The sequence below is a fragment of the Protopterus annectens genome, chromosome 2.part2 (genome assembly GCF_019279795.1).
Source record: "Protopterus annectens isolate FY-2018-M chromosome 2.part2, PAN1.0, whole genome shotgun sequence".
Lineage (NCBI taxonomy): Eukaryota > Metazoa > Chordata > Ceratodontiformes > Protopteridae > Protopterus > Protopterus annectens.
The window spans coordinates 749,124,013-749,151,942 of NC_056730.1; the positions used below are offsets into that span (position 1 = coordinate 749,124,013).

The window sequence follows — 27,930 nt, forward strand, 5'->3', positions numbered from 1 at the left end:
AGGTTATGGGACAGTGCTCATTGATATTAGGGGAAAGATATTTATGTTGTGTATATAATTAAGTATTTAGTGATAACTAGATCAAGTTCATAGGTTCATACTAGGCTATCTGCCCTAGGGCATGTATAAGCCTAGCCAGAGTGTGTTTGGCTTTCGCCACCCATTTTAAATGAATTTTGCTATGCCCTTTTTCGAGGTTAGTATACTGTGCCTCTGTCTAACAGTGACACAGAAGTGATACCCGGGGTAAACCTACGATCTCCCATCCACTCATCAAGATTCCTGTTGAAGAGAGTCAATGAGGGACTCTGCCTAACTTGGACTGGGATTTTATTCCAGAGTGAAGGGAGCCTCTGAGTTATGAATCTGTCCCTCCAGCATGTCCTATTTATTTCAGTGCTGAGGTTCAAGTCTCTCGAGCGCATAGCTCGATGGGATTTGGATTTTCTGAGGTGCAGCATGTCCATTAATTCCGGGTTGGACATGGCTTTATACGTCAGGCACAGATCGCCTCTGAGCAGGTGGTATGCCACTGAGTAGAGCTGGAGTTTCTTTAACCGGGCAGCATATGGCATCTGTTTGAGCCCTTTGATCCTCTTAGTGAGGTACTTTTGGGGTCTTTCCAGTTGCTGCAGGTGTCTGGTAAGGTACATCCCAAAAGGGGCATTGTACTCAATTATGGGCCTGATGAGTGATGAGTAAAGAGGCACGATGACCTCCCCTGATCTAGATGTGAATCCCTTTATGATTAGGTGGGCTATATAAAAAGTTTTTCTAACCACTTTGGCCACGTGGTTTTCAAATGAGAGATTGCTATCAACTTGGGTCCCCAGGTCCCTAATTACTTCTTCCATACTTAATGGATTACCACCTATGTGGTAATTTGTGGACACTTTGTTTTTGCAAAAGGGGATGACTATACACGTTTTGGCGTTTAGCTTGAGGCCATGGCTCTGGCACCAGTTGGCTGTTTCTATGAGGCCCTTTTGTAGGATGCTTGTGTCGGCTGGAGAGTCGATTATGGTGCCTAGTTTGCAGTCATCTGCAAACTTGGTCAGCCACAGTCCTTCCGTGTTGGCCTGTACCTCCGAGAAATATATACCAAACAAGAGAGGTCCCAGGACTGAGCCCTGTGGGACGCCACTTGTAACTGGTTTGGAGTCTGACATGGCTCCAGCAATTCTAACCATGTGGGTTCTGTCCTTGAGCCAGTTTGCAACCCATCTAGTGACATATGGGGTTTATATTTAAGCTGGTGAGCTTATCTATAATGCCCGAGTGGAGTATTGTATCGAAGGCTTTTGCGAGGTCCACGTAGGCTGTGTGGACCACCTTCCCCTCGTCAGTGGCCTTGGTGACTGTTTCAAAGAAATCGACCAGGTTTAAGAGGCAGGATCTTCCCTTAATAAAGCCGAACTGGGTAGGATCCAGTGTCTGTAGGTCCCCAATATCTTTATTTATGAGGTCCATGATGATCCTTTCCATAGCTTTGCAGACCAAGCTAGTCAGGCTTATGGGGCGATAGTTTCCAGGATCCGTTGAGGCACCACCTTTGTGGAGAGGGACCACTGTTGTTGTACGCCACTCCTTGGGTACATATCCTGTAGTAAGGCTGAGATTGAACAGTAGTTTTATGTTTGGGTTTAGCTCTTCTTGGAGTTCATGTAGGATGCAGCCCGAGACACCATCTGGTCCCATTGATGCTGTGTTTTTTGCTTTGGAGAGGGTGGCACTTACCTGAGCATCTGAGATGTCAGGGGGGCAGCACTCTGCTGGGATAGATATTTGCCCTTTTGGTGGGGAGGGGGGGGTTTGCACTGAACCTGTCAGCTAGGGTGTTGGCAATTTCTGTGGGTTCGGTGTATTTTTTGTCATTTTGGACTAATTCTGAGCATATCTGGGAATTCCCACCCAGGTTCCTAACATAACTAAATAAAGCCTTGTGATTATCCTTAGTGTCCTGTGCAATTTTTCTCTTGAAGCTGGCCTTAGACGATTTTATGAGTGCCCGTAGTTTTTTGCTAATACTGATCAGAGATGCCTTCCCTTTTTGGGATTTTGCTCTATCATGTAGTAGCTTCCTCTTTCTATTCTATAGTTTGTTTATGACTGGGATCCACCAGACAGGATGTCTGCCTTTGAAGGATTGGGTCTTGGTTTTATTTGGGATTGCATGATCCATGCATTCCTGAAGGTGTTCATAGAATGCGTTTATAAAGGATTCTGCGGTCTGGGCTGTATTTTCCACATGCCCGGGGGCTTTGAAGGATTCCACCTCGGTATTGAGGAGGGTGAAATTTGCTTTAGAGAAGTTTTTCACTGTGGTTTTCTGGGCAGGGGGTGGGGTCGGGATGTGAATATCCAGTGAGATTAGTTTATGGTCTGATCTTACCAGTGAGGAATACACTTCTGGTCTAGAGCATAGAGCCCCCATGTTGGTGATGATCAGGTCCAGTATGTTTTCCCCTCTTGTGGGAGTGGTAACAAGTTGTTCCATAGCATTTGAGTTTATAAATTCTAGGAACCTTTGGGCTAGGGTGTTGGAGCTAGAGTAATGCTCCCAGTCTATGTTTGGGTAGTTGAAGTCACCCAATATAATGGTGTTTGGAGAGACCTTCATATTTTCCAGTGTTCTCAGGAAGGCTGAGTGGGGTTCCGGGGTTTGGGAGGGTGGTCTGTAGCAGGCTATAAACTGGAAGGCAGTTTTACCCACTGTTAGTTGCACATGGATAGTCTCTGATGCTTCGTGCTGTGCCACCAACCTGGAGGTGTGGGTATCTTTGGCGAATATTGATACTCCCCCTCCTTTTGTGGTTCGGTCCAAGTTTTGGGGCCGAAAAGCATGGTATGAGGTATAACCTGGTAGTGCTGGGGTGCTCTCGGGAGCCTTGAACCAGGTTTCGGTTACTGCACAGATATCGATGTTCTCCATGCTAAGGAGAGTTTCGAGTGCGTGCATCTTGAGGTTTAAACTTCTGCCGTTGAGTAGCATTACTCTTAGTTTCTTATCCCTTGTGATACCTATGGAGGTGGGTTTGGCTTTTGAGCCTTGCCTAAAAAAGGCACTATGGGGGTGGCAAGAGCCTTTGCCAATATCCGAAAGCCCAGGGGTGACAGGTGCAAGCCATCCCTAGCGAAGCATCGTGGCTTGTCGAGCATGTCATCCCAGGCTGACAGGCGTTGGATCCCCTTTGAATGACACCAATACTTAAGCCAATTGTTGAAATTGATCATCTTGTCTTCATATTGTGGCATCATTCTTGGTGAGGGTAAGATGCTACTCAAGGTCAGGGTCATACCGGCCTGGGCTACATGCTCAGAGAGCTCCTCTATGTCTCTTTTCATGTAGTCCAGGGAGGTACGTCTTAGGTCATTCACACCAGCATGGACAATGACTGAGTCATATTTGTACTTGCCTTGGAGTGACCTTAGTGCTTGTGTTATGTGGCGTATCCTAGCGCCCGCCAGGCAGCTCACCCTGACCTTCTCCTTGTTCAGCCTGATGAGCGGGACGTCAGTGTGCCTGATGATAGAATCACCTATTACAAGTGTATCAGGTGTGTTGTTTAGCCTTAAGGGCTGTGACTGTTCAGCACACTGGCTTTGTGAGCTATTTGTTGCACGTGTTTTGTTTTGGGGTAGCGGTTGCTTGGGTGTCTGCTTTGGAGGTCTCTGCTGCTTAGGCAGATTTTTATTTAGAGCCTCCAAGTATGTTTTTGTGTGTTTATGTGTTTGGTTTGCTGCCGTGGTAGATCTATGTGAGACTGGAGTTGTAGTAAGTGTGGTTTCCTTCTCCTCCTGACTGGTTACGCCAGTACTGAGTTGAGATAGCTTAGCCTCCAGTTTGGCTATATGGTTGCATCTCTCACATGTGTTGGAATTTGTTGGGAGGAGGAGAGGGTTGTCTGTGTACATGAGGCAGTTGTAACATTGCCTCAAGATTGCCAGATTCACCAGCTGGACCAGAGACGAGATTGACAACTGACCTTTGGACATGCTAGAATAGTATTGGGAATTCCTTTATAATTGAAAAAAAGGGCCAATGGGGAACAAGGTACTCAAGGGGAGTTTGTGAGGGTGTAGTGCTTTTAATTGTTTAGTGCTGACTTATATAATTGCTTTAGTGAGTAAGTGCCAGGCTTTAGAGTAGGAATAGGGTGTTTATTATGAGAACTAGATCAGTTCTAAGGGAAAAAGTGAAGAGCAGACTTTGTGGATCTGAGAATGGTTTAAACCCAATTAAGCGGAGCTGCCCGATGCTGCGCTACGCGCAAAATCGAGCAAAGCCGCACTAAAGCGGGTTTTATACAGGGGGACTTGAAAGAGCTAGAAACTGGCCCAAAATGGCCAATAGACTACCAGATTCATGTGCTGGGAACACTCCTCCAGGGATAGATAGGCTGCTCTAAGCTCCCCACTGCCACTGGTGAACAAAGAAGCCTCCCTTTATCCAAGAAAGGAAATGGGCAACACAGGAACTTTCCAAAAGTCTAGAATACAGCAAAGCCTGTATTTGGACTACTCTAGGTCAGGAAAGACGGGAAACAAGGATAATTTTTTTGTTTTTTTTCTTTTTTGCAACAAACAGCAGGAAAATGCAATAAATATGTAACACAGGCTAGCGCACTTGAGTGTGTAGTCCAACAGATAAATGCAAGAAACAGGACAAACTTTAAAAGTGCAGGTGCAAAAACAACTTTAAACAGTTTAAAACAGTTCAAAATGCAGAAATACTTGCAGTTTAGCTAGATCGGACAGTCGCCCAGGTAGCAGCAGGACAAAAAACACTTTTATCAGGTTAGTAGTCGCTCTTTTAGCCTCTCTGCTGCTAGCACCACTCTGCAGGACCACGAGGAGCTTAGCTGAGTAGTAACAAGCGCAAAAACTACGCCAAAGTGGGTTTTATACAGGGGGACTTGAAAGAGCTAGAAATTGGCCCAAAACGGCCAATAGACTACCAGATTCTTGTGCTGGGAACATTCCTCCAGAGATAAATAGGCTGCTCTAAGCTCCCCACTGCCACTGGTGAACAAAGAAGCCTCCCTTTATCCAAGAAATTAAATGGGCAACACAGGAACTTTCCAAAAATCCGGAATACAGCAAAGCCTGTATTTGGACTACTCTAGGTCAGGAAAGACTGGAAACAAGGATCATTTTATTTTTCTTTTTTGCAACAAACAGCAGGAAAATGCAATAAATATGTAACACAGGCTAGTGCACTTGAGTGTGTAGCCTCAACAGGTATATGTAACAAACAGGACAAACTTTAAAAGTTAAGTTTGATTACCTGAGGTAAAGTTTGGTCTGGTTGCATGTTGTATTATTTGGGTTAGACTGTGGTCTGAGAGGCTGTTCTCAATGATGTGTTTATTTCTCTAGCATAGTTTTGTTGACATGTCACAGCATTATTAGGTTCTGTTGGGGTGAGGCTGATTTGAGTAACTGAAGTATTAAGCTTTGATATTTGACTTTATGTTGGAGGGGTAAGTAAAAGTGGCAATGGCTGAATGTAAAATATTGTCTCTCTCCAGAGGTATTTTGGTAATGAGCCAGTTGGAATCAGTGGAGTTACTGTTGGAGAAATGGCCAACCACTAAAAAGGGTATAGACATTTCGTGGAGTATCATGGTTCTATATCCTCTTCTTTTGATAGACCTACAGTTGGAAATGTGTTTGTAATTTGGTAAGAAAGGTTGGAGAGTGAAACTTTCATCTATGATTCTGTGAAATCAACAATAGAATGTTGCAGTGTGTTGAGGGAGTCCATTTGTTTGATTTCTATAACGTGTATTGATAAGGCAAAGAGATATGGAGTTTTTGTGTGTGTAGCTGATTTTGATGGTTTCTGGTGAGTAGGAGCAGTAAGTGGAAGATGGGAGTTATCTGAAAGAGTAATTTTAGGAAATTTTGTACTGTTATATGATTTTTAGTCTTTGATGTGCAGGTGGAAAATAAAAGAGATGTGCCCTGTTTGGGAGGACCTGGTGAAAGTGAATTAATACTGTATACGATGGAGAGAAGTTTTATAAATGGTTTTGATGTTTGCAAGGTTAGAGAACTGTTGAATAATAATGAGAATATTAATTTGTTTATCTGTTCATAGAAGAATACTAGGCTAACTGCCATGAAGGACCATTTTAAGCCTAATAACACAAGGTCAGAATCAAACATTGTATTTTGTGCCTGTTAGGTGAAGATCTTAACCATTATGCCATATACATTGTTAGCATAAATCTCTGGGAAGTTTTGTGTTTGTGGAGCTACTCAAGCGATAAAATCGTACTGTAAGCTGTGACTGAAACAAAGATTAGGGGCTTCATTATTGTTTGGAAGCAATGATTCTTAATATATGAAGTGTAAGGGAGGACTACAAAGTAGTGGTACTGTTTGATTTTAAGGGTATGTATAAAGAAATAGAAAGATGGGGGTTTTGTAGAGAGTAAGAAATTGGTGGGGCTTGTAGTCAAGTAAGAATTAGTAATTGTTAGTACTGGAGCTGTATCTAGAAGTTAGGTGTTTGTCTGGACTGAAATGTATAAGATTAATGGCTGGGGATAAGGTAGTAGAGAGCAGTGCAGGCCTAGCCACCAAGCAGTCTGAGCATATGCAATACTGAGACAACCCGATGAGCTCAGCAGTGCCGGGTAAGGAAAATACAAAAGTGTTTATAAAAGACTAAGGGCATGAAGGTTGTGTCAGAGACATAAGCGCACATCAGGGATTTATATTGCTAAAAGTTGTTACACGCAGAAAAGAAAAAGACAAAGGATAGCTGACTTTTCTGAAATGTTTTCAATAGTAGGTCAGGCACACATTGTAACCTAAATGAATTTCTAGAGACAGCTTGCATTGTTTTGTTTTGCAATGCAGTTAAAGTAGTGCCTAGAGTTGCATCTTAAGAGCTGCCCATTCACATCTCACAGAGAATTTCCTGAATATCATTGTATTTCTCCTCTATGTAAAATTAAATTTTTGATAGTTACTATCTAGATTATAACTGAATTCTGCTGTCAATGCTAGAAGAGCTCCGCATGCACCCCATGTTCTCTGAACAATTTTTGGTAAATATGGCCAAAAAGGTATTGTGATGACACAGAGAGAACAAGGTATATAATTGTAGGTGCTGCCCTATCTGTGTTTTTGAAGTTTGAAAATATTCTGGTGTAGGTACTGTACTAGCCAGGTGATCCCCCAACTTTGACTAGCATAATTGAATAATCTTACATGATGTGCTTTTCTGCTGCAAATGTCCTTTTCCCAAGCTACTACTCTGCAAAGGTAAAATAATATTAGTGTGACAGTTAATGTCTGTTGGTATATATCAGTCAAAGTTGTTTGCCTCCTACCATAGATAACTATAAGCTCTTATGAGCTACATCCTAGCAATCATCATACCAACAGCTGATTTTACTATTTGTGGTTATGACATGTAGCATGCTGTGTTCCTTCCTACTTTGTAAACACTGGTGCTTCTAGTCAATTCTCTTCTTACCCTCTTGTGTTTGTAATCCACAAAAGATTAAGGGACCATTTTTTATTATCAAGGAGATGGATGTATCTCCTTGTAGATTTGATTGTCACTTGTTATGTAATAAATGTTGTGTTTGTACTCCACAACTCATAAAAAGTGCTGCTGCAAGAATTTTCATTGTTTTGTGTCTTCATTCACCACAATTGTCTGTATACTCTGTCTTTATAAGCTGCATTATGTGAGTTCAGACTTTGCATTTCAGTCTTTTCTGTTGAGGTCAGTCACACTTGCAGTTCTAACCCTTCAAATTTTCCTAAGGACTCATTGTACCTATAAGAAAGTGGGTAATAGTATTCATAACCTACTTCTAATTTTAATAGTCCACTGTAATAAAATGATGCTTATAGTTGATGTAATTATTTTATAAGCTTATATTTTGGATAGAAGCACACTAGTTATCTTCATTTCTCATAAAAAGGATTTCCTACTTCTTCTTCTTCTTTCGGCTTTCCCCGGTTAGGGGTCACCACAGAGGAACTCCGGTCCGCTAATTTTTGGCAGTAGATATTTACGGTGCCGAGGTGCCAGCTCAATGCCCAACCTTCAACGAAGGTACTCCCATTTCACACATGTCTTTCGAATGCCACTCGACCGTGGGAAGGACATGCAGACTCCACACAGAAGGCGCTTCAGCCGAAAATTGAATGGGAGAACCTCTTGCTGTGAGGCGACAACGCTACTTCATCTAAAGTTGCTAAAAATTGAGATGTGTGATCTCAGTGGGTGACAGTCACTTTTTTCTCTCTTCTACAAATCTTAGTAGGCCCCTTCAGGTCAGGTGCTGTCATGAATTTTTTGTTTCACAGTTACATACCTCTTTAGTATAAAAAACAGAATTGCAAAAAAAAGTGAGTTTCTATTTTGTTTCAAATGACTCTTCACACTGAAACTGAAATATCATAAAACAGTAGTAACTAGTCTTTCTGGTGTGTCTTTTTTGTGAACTTAATTCAGTATATGCTATGATTTATTCCATGTATTTACAGAGTAATGAGAACAAGAAGGAATTTGAAAGTGTTTAGCCTTTTTCCTTCTTTCTAGGCCCTTTTCTCATATTTCAGTGTTTTTCAGGAAATAAGGCAATGACAAAATTTTGGGGGTAGGAGTTTGTGGTCTCCTCCTTTTTTTCTGATGTAATTGTACCTTATCCAGAGTGTAATTCATTTTATTTTGTTTATTTATTAGTTAACTACCTTTGTGAATTGGTTAAGATGGACTCATTAATATACAGTTTATTTGAGTAGCCAGTCAACTAGTATGTTTCTGTGAAGTTGGAGGAAACTGTAGTACCCAGGGAAAACTCATGCAGAAATGAGGACAGTGTGCAAACTCCACACAGTGATTGAAGGTCAGGATTTAGTTGTGAGGTAGGTATCTTAACCCCACTGAGCCTCCTTGTGTTATCTAGAGCACATTTATTGAACCATGAAAAGTAGCCTCTTAGAGAGAGCCAGTTATGTTTCTGCTGAGTTGAATTCTTTCTCCTTAATGTAGTTATGCAAAAATGAAGGAGCTAAGAAAGGGTCATTTGGGGGGAAAGTTTCCTCATTCTTTATCAATGGTAAAGAAATTTTTAAACTCCCACGTGTATTATCCACTTTTTCTTAGGTTTGTTTCTATTTTATTTATTAATGAGATAAATGAACTGATCTGAAATTATCAGTTTCACCAATGAGCTTGATAAAATAGAGGATTTTAACTGAGTGCCAGATCATAAAGTTTCGTGTGTTCGAGGAACAAATGTCAAGAAGGTCTCCTGGAAGTAAAGTGCATCTCTGATAAAGCAACAGCTTTAAAAGCTGTCAAGACACTTCATTGTGCCAAACTGTGTATATGTATGTGTGTGAACACGAAATGTATTTCAGCTTGCAAAACTATCAGTGGTTTCAGATGTTATTCTTTGGTGGCTGTCATGCATGATGCAGCACAAGACTACAACATAACACCTTTGAAAAGTATATAACAAAAGTTGTTGAGCAGTTTTCTGATATCAGAAAATTATACAACAAACTTATCTATGTACTCATTTTAAAGCATTTGATAATATCTGAGTGTAAATGAAATACCTACTGAGTAATTAATTCCCGATTACATGTAAACAAAGAGTGTGTTTAACTGTGTTATAATGAAAGAACATTTTACTCTTCTACAAGATCACACTGTTCAGTGGAAGATTGGGGGTCTCAGAGGTTCAGAATCTTTCTGCTGTCTAGTATTAACAGCCATCTTAAAAATGAAAGACAAACTATTTACATATATATGGAAGAAGGGACATAAATACATTTTTCAGAATTTCTTATACAAAGCTTCCTTTACTTGTCCGTTCATTCCTTGTGATACCCTAGGTTTTCCTCCTTCCATGTGTAAATCAGTGTGTGTTTGGCTTGAGTGAAAATCTGTGAGGCTGGTTGGGGGAGGATGGGGGGAGCTTGCAGTCTCCTTTTTTCTGGTACGATTTTGCCTTCTCCAGAATGTAATTATTTTTGTAATTGCTATTGTTATTACAATAGATTTACTGTTTAGAGTAGGGTTGACAATTTACTGAGACTGCACACAAGCAAATTTAAAGTGGCAAACTACAAATTCTTCTCATCACTTAAATGACAGCCTAGATGGTTACATTTCTAAGCACATTTCCCATGATCTCAAGTTGTAACACCCAGTAATTTGTAATGAAAGCAAGGTCAAAACACAATGACAGTCTGTCTGTATGTTTCTAACTCCACTCTTCTGATGGTGTCTTTTGTTCACACAGCAACTTTTGCTCAACCACCTTTTTTATCTCAAATCTTGAAATGAGCACAAATATTCCTTTTTGTCTGGTTTGCTTTCTCACCGACTCAAAATCAAATATCCTTTCTGGCCTAGCTTGCTTAGAAATAAAGTTTAAAATAATTCTACTAGAAAAAATGCATTTTGACACTGAAAGTTTTAGTATTTCTTCCTGTTAATAGAGTGGCTGGACATGAGCAAGTGTAAAGGCTGGTTTTATTAGACAGCACCTCAGTGCAATAACTCAAGAGTAACCCTTGAGCATGTTTTTGCCACTTGCTTTGTTGCCTTATTCAAAGCAGAAATGCTTCTAACTGCTACTTTTTCTCTTTCTTGTCTTCCTGGGTGTGTATCATTCAGGCAATGCATTCCCAACATATTATTAGGAATAAAAATATGCAAAGAGTAATTATGTGATGTCCTGCTTTCTGCATAGTTTCTGGACCCATAGGTCCAACCACATTTTACTGGATAGTTTGGTTATAGAGAATATTGAAAATGAAAAAAAGTTAATATCCTAGATATTTATACTAGGAATTACCAGTGGTAGCTTTGATTCCATAACTAAATACCATATACCCAAGGCTGCACTCTGTATAGTTTCAAACTGGTGTGAAATAGGCTTGATATCTGCACCATGCGGTGGTGGTGCTGCGGTAGCGATGTCGCCTCACAGTTAGACATTGCCCGTTCGATTCTCAGTTAGAGCATCTTCTGTGTGGCAACATGCGTGAATGGGCATTCCTTCGTTGATGGTTGTGCATTAGGCCCGTCAAGCCAGCACGTAAAACTCTACTGCCAATCATTAGCGGACCGGAGTTCCGCTGTGCCGACCCCTAACTGGGAAAAGCCAAAAGACACAAACAAACAAACAAATATATCAGTATGGTTTTGGTACCTGTGCTCAACATGTAGACATCTCCCATATCTGTATTCAGAATGTTAACATTCTTTATGTTGACTGTTTTACTTGACTTCCAGCCAAGAAGTCCCATCAGAGATTGCTTCCATGTAGTATACAGCAAGTTCTACACAATAATAGCTGTAGATCTGATGTCATCCATGTCACTATTCCTCACTCTTGGGTCGTAGGATCAGACAGATCCTAGGCTCAAGCTCCTCCTACTCCCATAATCCCTTGCTGCCCTCTAACCTGTCAGATCTCATTTGCCGCTCACCTCTACAAACCACAGTAAAAAAAACAGTGAAAAGACAACAACCGCAAAAACAATTAAAATTCACATGTAGTAACAGGAAAAGAAACTAAGCCTAAGAGATTTTGAAAATGGTGCCAAAAGGGCAGACAGTAAGAAAATAGTGGCCAAATGAGCAGACAAGATTCTTAAATCCATCAATGGATAGAGAGTTTTGGTCAAAAGGGGTGCCAGTCGATGCTATTGTGGTAGCTGCTGTCACTAAAAATGAGTTGGTGGAGCAGAAAATGTCTGTCCATCCCCCCAGTCGAGAATCTTGGATGATTGACAGACATGGAAATTGAGTTTTTGCCTCAGCTACTGATCTGTGGGTGCTTAATTACTTGGCACACTTCACCTGCCTCCAAAGAGATTTGGTTAAGGAAATCACCACTTCCCTTTCTGAGTTGATGCCTGCCAAGGACTTGAACAAAGTGTCTCCCAAGCTATCCACTCTTGTGTCCCTAGCTAATTCCTTGATGAGGTTGGTTTCCAATGTTGTGGAAGGCACCTCTCGAGTGGCCAGCACAGGCATCACTATTCTGCGTTTCCCCGGGTTGTGCCTATGTGGGTTTGTGGAGTCCTTTAATGTGTCCTTCACCAATGCCCCCTTTGATCAGTCAAAGACGCAATGACCCGCACAGAGCAAGAAGGGAGGAGGAAGACCTTGGCTGTGGAAATAATATTTTCTACCCCTCTGTGATTCATTTCTAAGGCACAACAAACGAGTAAGAAATTTTGGTTCTGGAAGTCGCAGTCTTCCTTTCATGAGATTCAGGATGAACCCTGTTCTAGAGTTCCGGAGAGAGGGTTGGATTGAATATGCCACCCTGGAGGCAGAGGGGGGTCTGCAAAATCAGGGCTCCTGATGCATTGCCTGACAGTCCTGCCTTGGAGGCAGTCAGGGGTCATTTGTCTCTGCACCCTTTGGCCTGGGAAGACATCACAAGAAATCAGTGGGCATTATTTCCAGGGGCTATTTTATTCCTTTTTCCCAGCCCCCACCACCACCCAGGAAACTTCTCCCCGATGCTCCACCCCATCAGGGGGAGTTAGCTCAACAAGAAGTGCTCAAGCTTCTTCAGAAGAGAGCCATCCAAGAGGTCCCACCAGGACAATAAGGGTCCGGAACTTACTCTCACTTCTTTTTGGTGCCAAAGGAAATGGGGAAACCTACATCCAGTCCTGAACTTAAGTGAGTTAAACCTCTCCATCAAGAAGTCAAAGTTCTGGATGGTCACTGCCCACTCCATCGTGCCCCTTCTGCACAAGGACGAGTGGATGTGCTCTGTAGATCTCCAGGATGCATACTATCATATAAAATTAGACAGGCACTCCAGGAGACATCTCCACTTTTGCGTAGGGGCCAATCACTACCAATTCAAGAGCCTGGCCTTTAGTCTCACAACAGCCCCCAGGTGTTCACCAAATGCATGACAGTAGTGGCAGCTCACCTGAGACTACAGGGATTCCAGGTGTTTCCTTACCTTGACAATTGCTTCTTCACAGCTCTCACGAAGCATCGACTGGTCGCAGCTACTCAGTATCTTCTTTGCCTGTTTGACTAGCTAGGAATTACAGTGAATTGAGCCAAGTTGAATCTGATTCTGACCCAGAACTTGGAGTTTATCATCATTCAGCTAGACACTGTGTGAGAGATTGCAGCGTTACCTCCCAGGCATGTACAGCTAATCAGATCCCAAGTTCATTGCCTCCTAGATCTGTCTCATCCTCAAGCCCACTTCATTTTTAGAGCCTTGGGGTCAATGGCAGCAGCGATCTGTGTGGTGCCATTAGCAAGGTTTTACATGAGAGTTCTACAGTGGACTCCAGTGGTCCAACAGTCTTCTCTGTCTCACCCAGTGACAGCTTCCATCTGCCTCACACCAGTGTGCAGGCATCATCTTCTTTGGTGGGTTCAGTCTCCTGATCTCCTCGTGGGCAAACTCTTTTCTCTTCCTCCTGGTGCCACAGTAACCATGGGTGCTTCCCTGCTGGGATGGGAGGCACTGCCAGGGAAAGACAGTCCAAGGTATGTGGCCCCCTGCAGAGACCAAACTGCACATAAATGTACTGAAGGTAAGGGCAGGTCTTCCCACGTTGCAAGCCTTTCAGGACTGCCTTCCTCTGGATACCATTGCAGTGCACATGGACAACGTGGCAGTTGTGTGGTACATCAACAAACAAGGGGGCACACGTTCTTATCTGCTTTGTCTTGAGGCCATGAGAGTGTGGAAATGGCCAATGTCCTCAGGGCACTTTCTCCTTGCAATGCACATGCCCGGGGAGAGCAATGTGCTGGCAGACAAGCTCAGAAGAGCTATCTTGAGTTCTCTTGAGTTATCCCTAAATCCATCAGTGGTGAGAGAGATCTTCCTTCGCTGGGGTCAATCGAGTTGTGATCTATTTGCTTCCCCACTCAGTCACAAATGCAGCAAGTACTTTGCCCTTATCCCCCCTGCTGGGGAGCCCCCAGGAACGGTCTAGTTCACGGTTGGCCTCCGGGTCTCCTTTATGCATACCCTCCTGTACCTCTCACTCCCAGAGTGCTTCAGCAAGCGCAATGCCTCAAGTCTCACTTGATCCTCATTGCCCCTTCTGGCCTTGGCAGGTGTGGTTCCCCCTCCTCAGATGTCATCTGAAGTGCACCTCTTGGGTACTGGATCCTCTTCCGGATCTGATGTCTCACTCCTCTCATCCTCCTATCCCATACCTTCAGACTCTTCATCTGACTGCGTGGTTTGTCCACTTCCTGTAATTCTAAACCAGCCCAGGCTTGTCAGAGATATAATTCTGGCCTCTCAGAAGGCTTCCATCAGAAAAGTCTATAGTAGTAAATAGAAAATTTTTCTATCTGGATCAATCAGAGGAATCTGGATCCCTTTTCAGTTCCCATTCCAGACATCTTATTATTCTTGTCTTCTCTCTTTCAGGATGGAGCCAGCTTCTCCACTATTAAACTGCAGCCGGTGGCCATCTCTAATTTTCATTTTTGAGAGGAACAACTTTTTCTTCTTGCCTTTGTAAGGTCTTTTTGAAAGGTGTCTTCCTGCAACAGCCTCCTGTCAGAGATCCTTGTCTTCCTTGGGACCTTTCCTTAGTGCTGCAATCTCTTACACAACTTGCGACATTAAGTTTTAGTCTTGGAAGACCACCTTATTGATGGCTATAACATCAGCAAGATGAGTTTCTAAATTGCAGGCTCTCTCCATCAAGCCTCCATAAATGATTTTTCAGAGAGACAGAGTGGCTATCAGGACTAATCCCTCTTTCATGCCCAAGGGAGCCACTGAAGCAAATTTGAATCAGACCATTCATTGCCAGTTTTCTTTCCCAACCATTCCAATAAAGGAGAGTATATGCTGCACACGCAGGAGACATCCGCAGTGGTGCAGCGGTAGCGTTGTTGCCTCACAGCAAGAGGTTCTCCCGTTTGATTCTCAGCTGGAGTGCAGGGAGTGCCTTCTGTGTGGTGTGCATGTCCTCCCCTTGGTTGGGTGGGCATTCGAAAGACATGCCTTCATTGAAGGTTGAACGTCGAGCTGGCACCTCGGCGTTAGTCAAAATCTACTGCCAATCATTAGCAGACCGGAGTTCCGCTGTGGCAGCCCCTAACCAGGAAAAGCTGAAAGACGACATATGCTGCACACGCAGGACAGAACAAAGTTACAGTAAAGACCTTGAACTGAGGTAGTATGCACATTATGTGGGCAATGGTTTCCATATTCACAATAAACATATGTAGTTTCTAAATACACAATTTTGTTCTCTCTCTCTGTCTGCTTGTATTCCATGCTACCAAGTACAGCTGTATGGCTGAATGCTTAGGAACTGGATGTTTTACTTCTGCCACCACATGTAGTCACATATTAACCACCGTTGGCATAAAGCATATGATATTGCAGTCCTCATTTTTAGCAACAAAAAGTAAGTCTTGAAGTTTTATTACTTTATTATTAGAAACTAAAATAACTTATATGGTACGGTTTATTGCCAAATGTTAAATTTTGTATATTAGTGTTGAGCAAGAAGATGCTTTGAATTAGTTCTGCAAAAATGTATAATTATAAGGAAGAGTAAATTAAATTTCTGGATTCTCTCTTTTTTTCTTTAGCTCTCTTAACTCAGTAATAGCTTATAAACATATTAATTAATATCAGCGGACAAGTGACTAAAATAATCCTTCATTGCTTAATGGTAAATTAATTAAGGAAATTATCTGTATTTCTGGTAGTTAATTGATGTGAAATATATGGTATAAACCCTGCAAAAAAATGTGAGTTAAATAATCCTATACCAGAAAAGTTTTCATTGGGCTTCTGTTGAAAAAAAATCTAAATTGTTTTTATTTTGTGGTTTTCTTTAAGATATTCACTGAGTGGAGAACATATTTTTGTATATTGTAACCTGATTCACATTGGCTTTTTTGTTTGCTTTCTTTGAAAACAGAATGGCTATGGAGTAATTGTACTGAATCCTAATGAAAATTACATTGAAGTAGAAAAAACAAAGGAGCAACCTGAGCCATCTTCTGACAGCACAGATGAGCCTGCAGAAAAGAGGGAGCGGAAAGATGAAAGCCTGAAAGAGACAAAGAAACGCTGCGATGTCTATGAAAAGTACAGAAACCCCCAAAAAGAAAAGGAAACTGAACAGATTTGTATTAAGGTAAGGTTCATTGCTCTGATGTCCCCCCCCCCCTTTTTTTAACAAATGTGTATTTGAGGTTGTTGCAATGGAATCTATTTCACCTTGTTGCATTCAGACATAAAACTGCACAACTCACCACACGTGTCTCCTGAAAGCACAGCGTACCAGAACTCCACATGCCATGTACTCTCCATGCATTTCATTGTAGGCATTGAGCAAAACCGAGCCATACAGGGTATCTGAGGAGGAAGACATTTCAGCACTAATTTTGACAGATTTGTTGGTGGGAACTAAGCCACTGTGCACCTCCACTGTTGGGCTGTACTTATTACATCCCTGTTTCATAGTTTTTTTTTCTAATTCTGAGGTCATAAAATCTCCAAGAAACCGTAATACTTAATTTGGTATTTCACATATCTCTAAGATTGTTTGACCTTGAATAATTGTGTGTATGTGTGTGTGTGTGTGTGTGTGTGTGTGTGTGTGTGTGTGTGTGTGTGTGTGTGTGAGTGAGGGTGGTGGTGGTGGTGGTGGGGGGTGTTATCTCCTTTATTTTGGCATAATTTGATAGCTTTTGTGTTTGAGCAGCTGCAATTTCAGGATGTTGGGATTGCTAACTTGGACTTTCCTAAGCTGTGCTTCAGTAAGATGATGTAAATCTGCTGCACTGTTTGACTAACATCTTTTTTCTCTATTTGCTTTCAAATCGGATACTATAGTAATGATGCCACATAGTTATTATTTTAAAGGGGGGAAAATATTGCTGGCAGGTTTGCCAAAGTTTGTATGTTACTGTTCAGAATGGCTTGGCCAATGTGATTTCAGAATACCTACAGAACAAACATTGGTGATCCACCTTGATGGGTCCTGTGGATGGGTTTATCCATTCCACAAGTTACCATTTGGTGAGTTTTTTGGGAGCATGTGCCAGTGTCCACATGCCATATGGCATCACATGCCTGCTACATAGTACACAATGCTTCCTTTTTTATATCTTGGGTGAAAATATTTATGCCTATATCCCTAGATGTAAATCAAGGAGGTGTCTCTGTGGTTGTCAGATTGTCCCATTGTTACCTGTTTTGTTTTGGGAGAGGCACCTGATATGAAGCATTGCTTTAAGTGCCAAGTGGCTCAACTGCAACACCTGCTGATCCTGTCAGACAAGCTTCTGACTTGCCTTCCTAGCAGAAGGAAAGCAGCAGTTGGAATGGTCCTCATATAGACATGAGAGTCCACTGTACAGCCCAGCCGTTAGCTGAAGCACAAGCATGAGGACTAAAGCTCAGATGATATGTCGCAGTCTCAAGGTAGTTTCACTCATAAGATGGCTTTCTGAACCTCTTAGGTGCTAAGTGTAGAGTTACCACAGACCTCTGTTTTGGTAGATTTTGAGTGGTCTCAGAGGATGTGTTCCTCTTGCTTTAAACATGGGGGTGTTTTCAATGCTGCCCAGCCTATCTTTGTTGAGCCAGAGGTTGACTAACCTGAATCTAGAGAACAGCCTCTTGAATAACTGTATACAGGGCTGCAGTACTGAACGTCAACTCACTTAAGTCTTCCATCAGCCACAACAGTATCTTTGAGCCCCATTTCAGAGGAGGCTTTTGGGTAGTTCCTGCCAGGGCTCAAGGCTGGAGCTTGAGTCCAGAATATAGGATCACACTGTTAGGAAATTACAGTCTGATGCCAACACTAGGCCCAGTTCATGCCTCTCTTCCTTACACATTGCCTTTGGCAGTTGCATGTTTATATGAAGGACCCATGCTGCCCAAAAATACTTGACATACATTTATTGCAGTCTCACTTGTGCTTAAGGCCTTGCATGTGCTCATGCCTGAAGGTAGTCATTCTTCCCTGTTTCTTGTAGTCATTAATCAATTGCTTTATATGTGGACCATTGAACCAGTACCCAAAGACTACTGGGGAAAGGGTTTTATTCACATTTATTTCTGCTGCCAAAGAATAAGCTTTCTTGGAGAGTGCTTGACCTATCCTTACTCAACCTAGCTTGGGTTGGGAGGTTGGCATAATGGTTAAGGTGCTTAGCTTACAGACACAAGGTGCAGGGTTTGACTTTTACATGGGGTAATTGGCTAGGCTTAAGATAGTTCACAAGAGTAGTTAGCCTAGTATTAATCTATGAATCTATGAACCTGTGAACCTATGAACCTGTTGGTGAAAGTATCCAAGTTCGAAATGCTGACTTTGCCGGGTGCTAAATCTGGATTTGAAAGATACTTATCACCACATTCCCATTGCCACAGAGTTGAGGCATTTTCTAAAATGTTTTTGTTTCTGGGTTACTTTCAGTTACCCTTTGAGTTATTCACTATTCCAAGGGAGCTTACAAAATGTCTAGGTCCAGTGATTACCGACTGTATATGGCACAGCATGCACATATTTCCTTATGTGGACAGCTTCCTTTCTTTTTTATTTTTAGTCTTTTTCTAAGTGTTAGGAGTCCCCTTACATAGGTAAGAAATCTCCTTTTAGCCCTTGGTTTCCAGAGAAATTTCCTGAAATTGTTCATTCCCTTTCATAGGATTGTTATTCTATGATGCAAAGGCATTCCTAAAAAAATGGAGTTGTATCAGGAACTCTTCCAGGCTTTCCCCTATTAGTCCCAGATTTCAGTCAGAGAGTATCTCAGGAATTTATGGTTCATTACTTTTATGTTTCTCATGATTCTTCTTGCAAGGATGTACACAAGAAAAACTCAGCATGTTTTTTAAAGACTGTTTGGACCCAACATTTCCATCCACTGGATTTCCAGATTTTAATACTGGGTTTTGTGAGAAGGGAACTTTTTGAGGGAGAGAACAGGTTTCTCTGAATCCAGATCTTCCTTTTTCTCTCACATCCCCTGCTCATTCTGTGACAGCACATGCGTCAGATTTTGAATGGGGAAACTGTGTCATTGAGGGTAAAAGTGCATGGTCTTTAGGAAAAATGAGAAGTCAAAGCATATTAATATGAAAGAGAAAGCTGTGATCCAGCTATAGAATGTCTTTGCCACCTGTGGTAACAGGGCCTTTGCAGGTGATTATAGATAACATTGATGTGGTACGTAACAGGGGCACCATGTCTTGCCCTCTCTGCAGGCTAGCTATGGTAGCTTGGGAAGTTGCTTTAAAGCATTCTTTAACCCCCCACAACTTCCTTTATTTCATCAGAGCAAAACTTAGTGGGAGACAAGCTAAACAGGACCAAGACATACCATCACAAATGGCAATGAATGGGGGCGACTGCCAGGAATTGTTCCAGTTTTCATGCAGATCTCAAGTAGATTTCTTTGCTGCCTTTCAAAACAGGCAGCTCAGTATATTCTGTTCCAGGATTTCTTACAAGCAGTTCTGGAGAACAAATGCTTTTTTTTTCATTCCCATGGATGGTGGGGCGGACACGGTGGTGCAGTGGTTAGCATTGCCACCTCACAGCAAGAGGTTCTCCGGTTCGATCCTCGACTGGGGTGCCTTCTGTGCAGAGTCTGCATGTCCTCCCTGTGGTCACGTGGGTTTCCTCCGGGTGCTGCGGTTTCCTCCCATATCCCAAAGACATGCTGCAGGTGGATTGGACACTCTAAATTGTCCCTAGATGTGAGTGTGTGCGTGTGTGTGCCTTCTGTGGAAGGTTGGGTGCTGGACTGGCAACTCGACACCATAAAACTCCACTGCCAATCATGAGCGGACAAGTTGATCCGCTGTGGTGACCCCTAACCGGGAAAAAAGCCGAAAGAAGAAGAAGAAGATGGATGGTGCTGCTCCTTTATGCATTTCCGCCATTTTCACTGATATTCAAGGTCATTCTGAATATTAAGAAGGACTTTCCAAAGATCTGTGTGGTGACTCCCTTCTAGACAAGCAACATTTGTTCCACTTCTTATAGAATTGGCCAAGGGCAGTTATCTCAAGTTTCCTGACAGATTGGATCTACTTGCATAAGACCAGGGGAGTTTGATATATGCCTATCTAAACAACAACAGCTAACTGCGTGGATGATTATGTTTTAGTGCCTTTTATGCACCTTGTTTCTGAGGATGTGAAGCAGATGTTAAGAAGGTAATAAATCCTGCTACTAGGAAAGCTTATGTTAGTATGTGGCTGATGTTTTCTAGTTAGTGCTTTCTAGGCCCAGTCAGGGATTATTACCATTAGTACTGCTGTATTTGTATATTTGTGTGCGTTACTAGCCTCTGCCCTGTATTACTCCTTTAGCAAGGAGTATTTGTTGGCCATTTCAGCATGTCTGCCCATGGATCCTCTTCTTTCTTCTTAGTCTTTTGTCAAGCTGTTCTTGAAAGGGATTTTGCATTTAAGACTGTGTATAATACAAGTAACACCTTGATGGGATCTTTAACTTTGTGGAAAAGTTAAATCTGTCTCTTTTTGAACTAGCTTATCTGGTTACTTTTTGGTTCATTATTTGGCAGACTGTTTTGCTTATTGCACTGACATCTGCAAGTGAGTATCTGAGCTGCAAGCTCTCTTGATGGGTGAACCCTATTTGGTATTCCATAGTGCTGGGTTATTTTAAGAACAAATCCATTAATCATGCCTATAGTAGTTTTGGAGGTTATTTGGAGTCATGGCATCATTCTCCCTGTATTCCTACCTGAACCTCTAAAATAGGGAGAAATGATTCTTTGTACACTGGACATGCACAAGCAATTCAGATGTTATCTGAAGTGAACTACGTTTTTCATGAAAGCTGAACATATATATATTGCTAAGTCCTTTAGGAAAGCTGAACAGCTGTATATTTCCTATGATGGGACAGAAAAGGGAATCTGTGTCAAAACATTCAATTTTCAGATGATTGACTCTTGCAATGTCTTTTTGTTATTCCAGCACCACAGTAAAATAATTCCAGGCAGGATCAAGGCACATTCTACTACAGCCTTGTTTTCTTTTATTGTGCAGTGGAAAGGGGTGGACTCTAGAAGCTATAGAAACAGTGACTTGGTCCTCTGTACATACTCTTGGTTGGCCATTTGCTATGTGCCAGATTTCCTGAAAATGCCTCCATTACCTTTCTACAAGCTATTGTTTCTTAATAACAATCTCTACTTTAAAACCCAAGTTCTGCTCGGCAATATTATTGCAGCTCTTATACAACCTTTGGAGTCTGAGACATCAACCTCATTAAGGTTCACATTGCAGAGTTGTAAAACTTGACTACTAAACACCAGTTAGTTCATGCCTATCAGAAATATTTTGATGCAAAACATTCTCATTTTGCTGCACAACTCTGTAACCACTTTTTACTAGGTCCAGGTTGTTGTATCTCAGTTGAGCTTAGCATCTGTTGATCTTCTATACTAGCAGCACTTTTTTTTGACTATTACTTTTTTGTGTTTCATTTTTCAGTATGAGCAATTTGCAGCCTCAAATCAAATTTCACCAGGTTTGCACACACTTTTCTTTCTTGCAATAGACAGCAATGAACTCTTTTTCAATGTCTTGGAGGTTTAACTTTTTAGTGGTAGTACTGCATTTAAACTTAGTTTCCCAGACTGCCATCATAATTATTTAAAAAAAAGTCACAGCACATGACCTTTTATTTTGCAAGTTTTTTCTAAAGCCCTTTTACTGCACAAAGACTCACATTTTATTGCTAAAGCAAGTCCCCATAATGAGAAACGGTAAGTATCTTTCTTTTTATAGGTAATATGGTTTGTCAGTATTTACAACTCACTATACAGAAAGACCTATTTTTTATATCCTTGTACATTTTACCACAGGTTTCTAGGAGAAGCAGTCCAGACAACACTAATAAGATTCAGTTTTTTATGAAGGTCCACTGCCTTAAATTTGTCTAAAGCCTTGGTGACTTTCTCAAAGAAGTCTTCTAAGTTTATAAACCCCACTGGTTTGAATCTAGGAATTGTAGACTACCAGTATCTGTATTTATAAGTTCCATAATAATGCATTTTATTGCCGTGCAAATAAGGCTCGTTAGGCGTATTGGTCTGTAGATGCCAGTATGGTAGAGGTTCTGCCTTTGTGGAGTAAAAATGACCTAGGTGTTCTCCACACCTCCAATGTGAAGCCTTTTGAGAGGCTGAAGTTGAACAGCTTTAGTAGCGAGTCAGTAAGGCTGTGCTTGGTGTTGACAAGAAAGCACCTGGGCACATTGTGTAGACCCATGGAACTACAGTTCTTGGCCTGAAGAGAAAGCCCTTAGGACCTGTTCCTAGGTGATCACAGGTTGGATACAGACATGATTGTATGTTCGGGAAAGTTTGTAGAAGACTGGGGATGACATTTGAGCTACATTTGTCTGCTAGTATGTTGACTTTGTCTTTGGAAGCGGAGTATTTTTTATTATTTATCACTTCAGTGCAGTGTTGGTTATTATTTGTAAGGTTTCTAACATAGTTGAAAAAGTCTTTGTGGTTGCCCTTTTATAAAAGTATTTTTTGCTTGTGTTTTTACTAGCAAAGGATCACATTTTTGCCAAATTCTCCACAGTTATGGGATCTTACATTGCATCTGATATTAAACAGTCAACAGCCACTTGCACTTTGTTTTAAAATGGATTTGCTTACAACGAGAAAAAATAAAAAGGGGAATGACCACCATAAGAAAAACAGCTCATTATGCATTTTATACTCATTTCATTGTGTTTATTTAATAACCATTCTTTCTGAAAACTGATCATTCAGCACTTTCAGTGTTTTATAGTATTCCATCTCTACTGTTTTTAGTCTCTTCCAGAACTCATCAGTTCCTCTTGACCCTCCTTTTCAGTTCCACCCAGAATGTTATCCCATCATCATTCCGTCTCTCTCAAGTTGCAGGCCTCAGCACAATCCCAGTCTGCTATCTCTTTCTTTGGTGAAATCCCCGACCAGCTCTCTTCTCTCTCTTTCTTTCTCCCCATCCATCTCTCCTCTCTCTCTGCTTCTGTTCCTCTGCTTTTTTTGGAAATGGGTGTGTGGCTTCCTCCATTTAGGGCATGTTGTGCTTGAAAGCCACCCCCCAATAATGTTGAAACATCACATCTCCACACGAATTTCAGTATTCCAGACAAAAGTGTTTTCAATTATTCATTGTGGTCAATAAATGAACAGAAGCAGTCTTGTTTTCTTTACAAAACCCTTTACCATCATGCAGACAGCCTTAATTATTCCAGTTACTTTTTATAGAACAAGCTTTCCTTTTCCAGGTTTCAGTGGCAATTTCTAGCCTGCCTTTGTGCTTTACATATAGTTCCCTAGAGCCACGTCTTCAGCACCATGTTTACTCTTAGAGGTCAAAGATCTGATCTCTTTCAGAGATAGTGATTCTGATGTATCTAAAGAGGTATCTACTCCCTGTTGTTTGTCATGGAGAGCTTCTCGCTGGTTTGCCTTCCTGCTCTCTATTTCCCAGAAAATCTGCTATTCCCTAACAAGAAACATCCATTAGTAAATGCAACCCTAATGGTTGTACACAAAGTACATGCAGTGCCAGCAGCAGACACTATGCCACATGACCCTCCCCTCCAGCATAGAGACACCAGTTCTAGTACTGTCAGATAAGCCAGAGGTAGCCCATCCACATTTTAGTGACTGCAGTATAGACAATGCTAGATTTAAAAATTTTAAGGCTGGATTGTCAAAATCCAAATGGACAATTTTAGGTTGCAATTTGGTGGTAGAACCATTGTAAAGGGAAGTTGCCAGTAATTAATACAAATTCCCTACCCAACAAATAGTATTTTGGATGGTGAGGGGGTATTTTATGAGCAGGTATTCCCTCTCTATAGTTGAATAACTTCTGTCAACATTGCTTAGTTTTGCACTTGTATAAAAGATGGAATGCTAATCCCCATATGAGAAAAGACTGCCTACCACAGAGACATTTCTGTAAACTAAGAATTGCTTGAAAAAATCTTGAGCTAGCAGTACTGGTTCAGAGCACAGCATGCCTTTTAGTTTCTGCTTCATCTGTCCACTTAACCTTCGGGGAGACTTACTCTTGGTAAGTTCAGGTAGGGGGCAAGGCAGGGATTGCAAAAGTAGGAATACATTTATTATAATAGTTAACCAGACCTAAAAATGTCTTAACCTGTTTCTTCGTGGTTGATCTAGTTTTGTACTGCTTCATTTTTTAAGCCTGTGACTTCACTGTTCTTTGTTATTTTACATAACACAAATAGCAGGCTTTTGCCATGTCTAACTTACACTTAGTTGAGTTAGCAGTAGCCTAGCTTGAGAGAAGGAATCCAGCATTTTTTGAACATTAGTGAGATGGCTTTTAGAAAATATTACTTGTGTCATCCAACTAGACTGCTGCATCTCTGGTATGCGGTCTAAGAATTTTGCCTGTCATCCTCTAGGATGTTGTAGGTGCCATAGACCAAAAAGGTAGGACTTTGTAATGATAGACTCCATCTGATAGGAAAATATCATTTTCCTTGGTATCCAGGGCTAGTGAACTTTGCTAACAGCCATTAGTAAATCCAAAGTGGACAGACCTAGACTTGCCAAATTTATCGAATAGGGGCAATGAATGTGAAGTTAAATATGCTCTTTATTTTTTTTAATTTGTTACAAAACCTGAGACCCAGAAATGTAGCTAGGTTATCTGGCACCATCTCCTCACAACTCTAAGTTGAGGAGCCAAAAATAAAAGTCCTGTCAAAGGTGAGGAGCAAAAAAATGTCATTTCAGACTTGAGGACCAAAGAAACTCTAGCAAACTTCTTGCTATAAGTGCAACAAGTAGATTGTTAGTGGTAAAATATTACAGACAAAGAGTTTCAGCCAAAGCTGCAAATACAGTATTTGCATTAATTTCTGAATGCTGGTACTGTACTCCTGCACCATCAGCATCTGCCAATTGCCACCCCCTAAAGCAGACACTTCTTTCCCCTGCCCTAACTGTGACTCTGTGTAGACCTGTCAGGCTTAAGGACCAGAACAGTGGGGTTGTGCCATTTGCTTTGTGATTCCTTTGCAGCTTCAGTTTTAAACATTTTCCATACCTCTTTCTAAAGAGTGGAGCAGTGGTGCAGCGGTTAATGTTGTCGCCTCACAGCAAGAGGTTCTCTGGTTCAATTCTTGGCTGGGGTGCCTTCTCTGCATAGTCTACATGTCCTTCCTGCATTTGCGTGGGTTTCATCTGGGTATTTCTTTTTTTTCTTCATCCGACATTCCAAAGACGTGCAACTGGAGCATTTCTCCCCAGGCCTCCTCTGAACATAGGCTCTGTCCTAGTCAGACTTTCCTGGTCAACAAATGTTAAATAATAAATAAATAAATAAATAAATAAAATAAAATACAATAAATAAATAAACTGCTTATCACAGGTTTTCTGGTGTATGGTAGTATTCCTAGGCTTTTTTTGCTGTGTCATGCTCGATTAGACTGGTACTAATGTCCAACTCTGAAAATAAACCTCTATTCTTAGATGCAAATTATTTCTGTGTCGTTGATAATGCCACATCCAGACTGACTTTAGAACATGTTTTGGAGGCCTTAACTTCCACTGCAAACATACTTACTAAAGAAACTTCATTTTTTTGTCCAACATTTATGTAGTGTATTCTTGATGTTCATTGTGTTACACTGCTTCAGTCATTACACTTGGGTTATCCTGCCGTCAGGCGGTCCCGCAGTCGGCCAGAGTTCCAAAGTCTTGGCCCGGCGTCAGTTGCTGTCGCTTCTTCCCTGACGTCAGTGCGCCAGGGGTTTATAAGAGGCATCCGATGCCATTTTCTCAAGTCTTTCTTGCCGCGCGGTGCCCGAAGCAGAAGCAGTTCGCAAGTGCCGGTCATCTGACTCCTGAGATTTTCAAATCGAATTTCAGACCGAAGTCTTCAATAAAGCTAAGTACCCCGTTGGGGAACCTTTTCTTGCCTCAAGTCCGATGTCCGAAAAAGTTAACAATTGCATTTCTTGTGGGAAGCAAATACCTCATAAGAACTTTCATTCTTATTGTATTCCTTGCCTAGGCCCAGACCACGACGTCACAGGTTGTCGGTTTTGTGCTAGGTTTAATAAACGAACAATTAAACGTCGGTTTGATTTCGCCCGACATTACTTTGGTAGGAAATTTAATTATACCATGCCGTTGGAGCAACCGACGACCGGAATGCATAAAAAACACAAGGATAAGGACAGGCAGCCGAGACCCAAACCAGACTCCAAGGCCTCTGCTGGGCCAGTCTCAGGTTCTCCGGTTTTCAGTGAGGTGCCTATGCAGCCCCTGATGACCGCTGATTTAGAACCTCAGACGGCTTCCGATTCCCAAGCGGAGATTACTAGGCCGCCACAGCCTTCATCTTTAGCCCCTTCCGACTCCTGGGCTGAAGGAGATTCTGGTGCAGTTGAAACACCTTCACCTGCAGAAGGTGTCTTCAGACCGACTACACTCACCATTAAATCTTATGCAAAGCTGAAAACTCCTTTAAAAGCAAAAAAGACTGCACAGCAGTCTCTAGTACAAGGCTCCATGCCTAAGAAACAGATGCTTAAGATGGCTGAAGATTTAATTACCCTAATCAGAGGTTCCCATCCCCCTCCTGATAAAAGGCCAAGACAGGAGGAGGATTACGCTTCCTCTGACCAGGTCTCAATTTCCTCAGATTCTTCTGAGGAACAAGAATACTCTTTTCCCCCTTATAAAGATTCTGATGCTGAAGAGTCTATTCCCTCAGCATCTCCCCCAGAAGACTACTCTTTTGGGGAAACTTTACATACCATGATGGAACATTTCCACTGGGAAGGCCAGGATTACTCTGATTCTAAGAAAAGGCTCCGAGAGTTCCTTTTACTACCCCAGCACAGACCACTTGCTATCCCACCCATGTTAGACATTGTGGATGATGTTTACTTAGAATCTAGCCTTAACCCAGATTCTCTACCTCCTGCACAAGCCAAACCAGACAGATACTACAGAGTCCCTGACTCACACAAATTCCTATATAAAAGCCCTGTTGCTGACCCAGAAACCATTTCCCAGGGTCCCAAAGGGGTTAAGGCCTCTATTGCTAAAAATCCTGTACCCTCTGAAAGGGATTCCAGAGCACTAGACGGATGGGGAAAGAAAGTATATACCTCAGCTACTCTAGCCATGAGGGCCTTAAATTGCCAGTTTCACATGCTGAAATATCAGCAATACCTGATGTCTCAATTAAAACAAAAAATGATCACACATTCAGAGCAGCCTGATTTCAAGGAAATGCAAGATTTGTTGCATGCAGCTGAATAAGTGGGAAAACATACTTTACAATGTGGATTTGATTCATTGGAGGCTTCCTATAGAGCAGCAGTGACTGGGTCTGTCATACGCAGGCATGCTTGGTTAAAAGAACAAACCCTACCTGATCATGTTAAAGCAAAGTTATTGGATGCACCTTTACAGCAGGATGTTTTATTTGGTGTGAAAGCAGAAGAGGTTTTAAAGAAAATGGAGGATAAGGCAAAATCTATGCAGACGGTCAAGGATGTTTTACAGGTTCAACCCCCTCGTTTCAGCAGAAATTAGCCTACAAAAAACTGGTCCTTTCCAGCTTCTGACAGACCACAGAGGGGAAAATACAGATGCCCAAGGGGCAGAGGTCAGTCACAAGGCCCTTACAAGCCTTGACAATGGGGTACCGCAACCCAGAAAGGAGGAGAAGACAGGTCCCAAGTTATCAGAAGACAAACACAATGACTTAACCCTCAGACTGCCAAGCAAATCTCTCTTGGCAGCTCCCTTGGGAGGAAAATTAGCACTTTTTGCAGACAACTGGCACATCATCACAAAAGACAAATGGGTCCTAATTATTGTCTCACAAGGATACAGATTCC

At 41.8% G+C, this 27,930-nt stretch overlaps 1 protein-coding gene across 1 annotated transcript in view; it reads left to right on the top strand.

The window, feature by feature from the left end:
• The window catches only part of FAM172A (family with sequence similarity 172 member A), a 2,873,056-nt gene that overhangs the window by 1,460,638 nt on the left and 1,384,488 nt on the right, over positions 1-27,930 (top strand). The window contains exon 7 of the mRNA XM_044064137.1: positions 15,946-16,164. Coding sequence (XP_043920072.1) covers positions 15,946-16,164 — 219 coding nt within the window. The remainder of the gene's footprint in view (positions 1-15,945; positions 16,165-27,930) is intronic.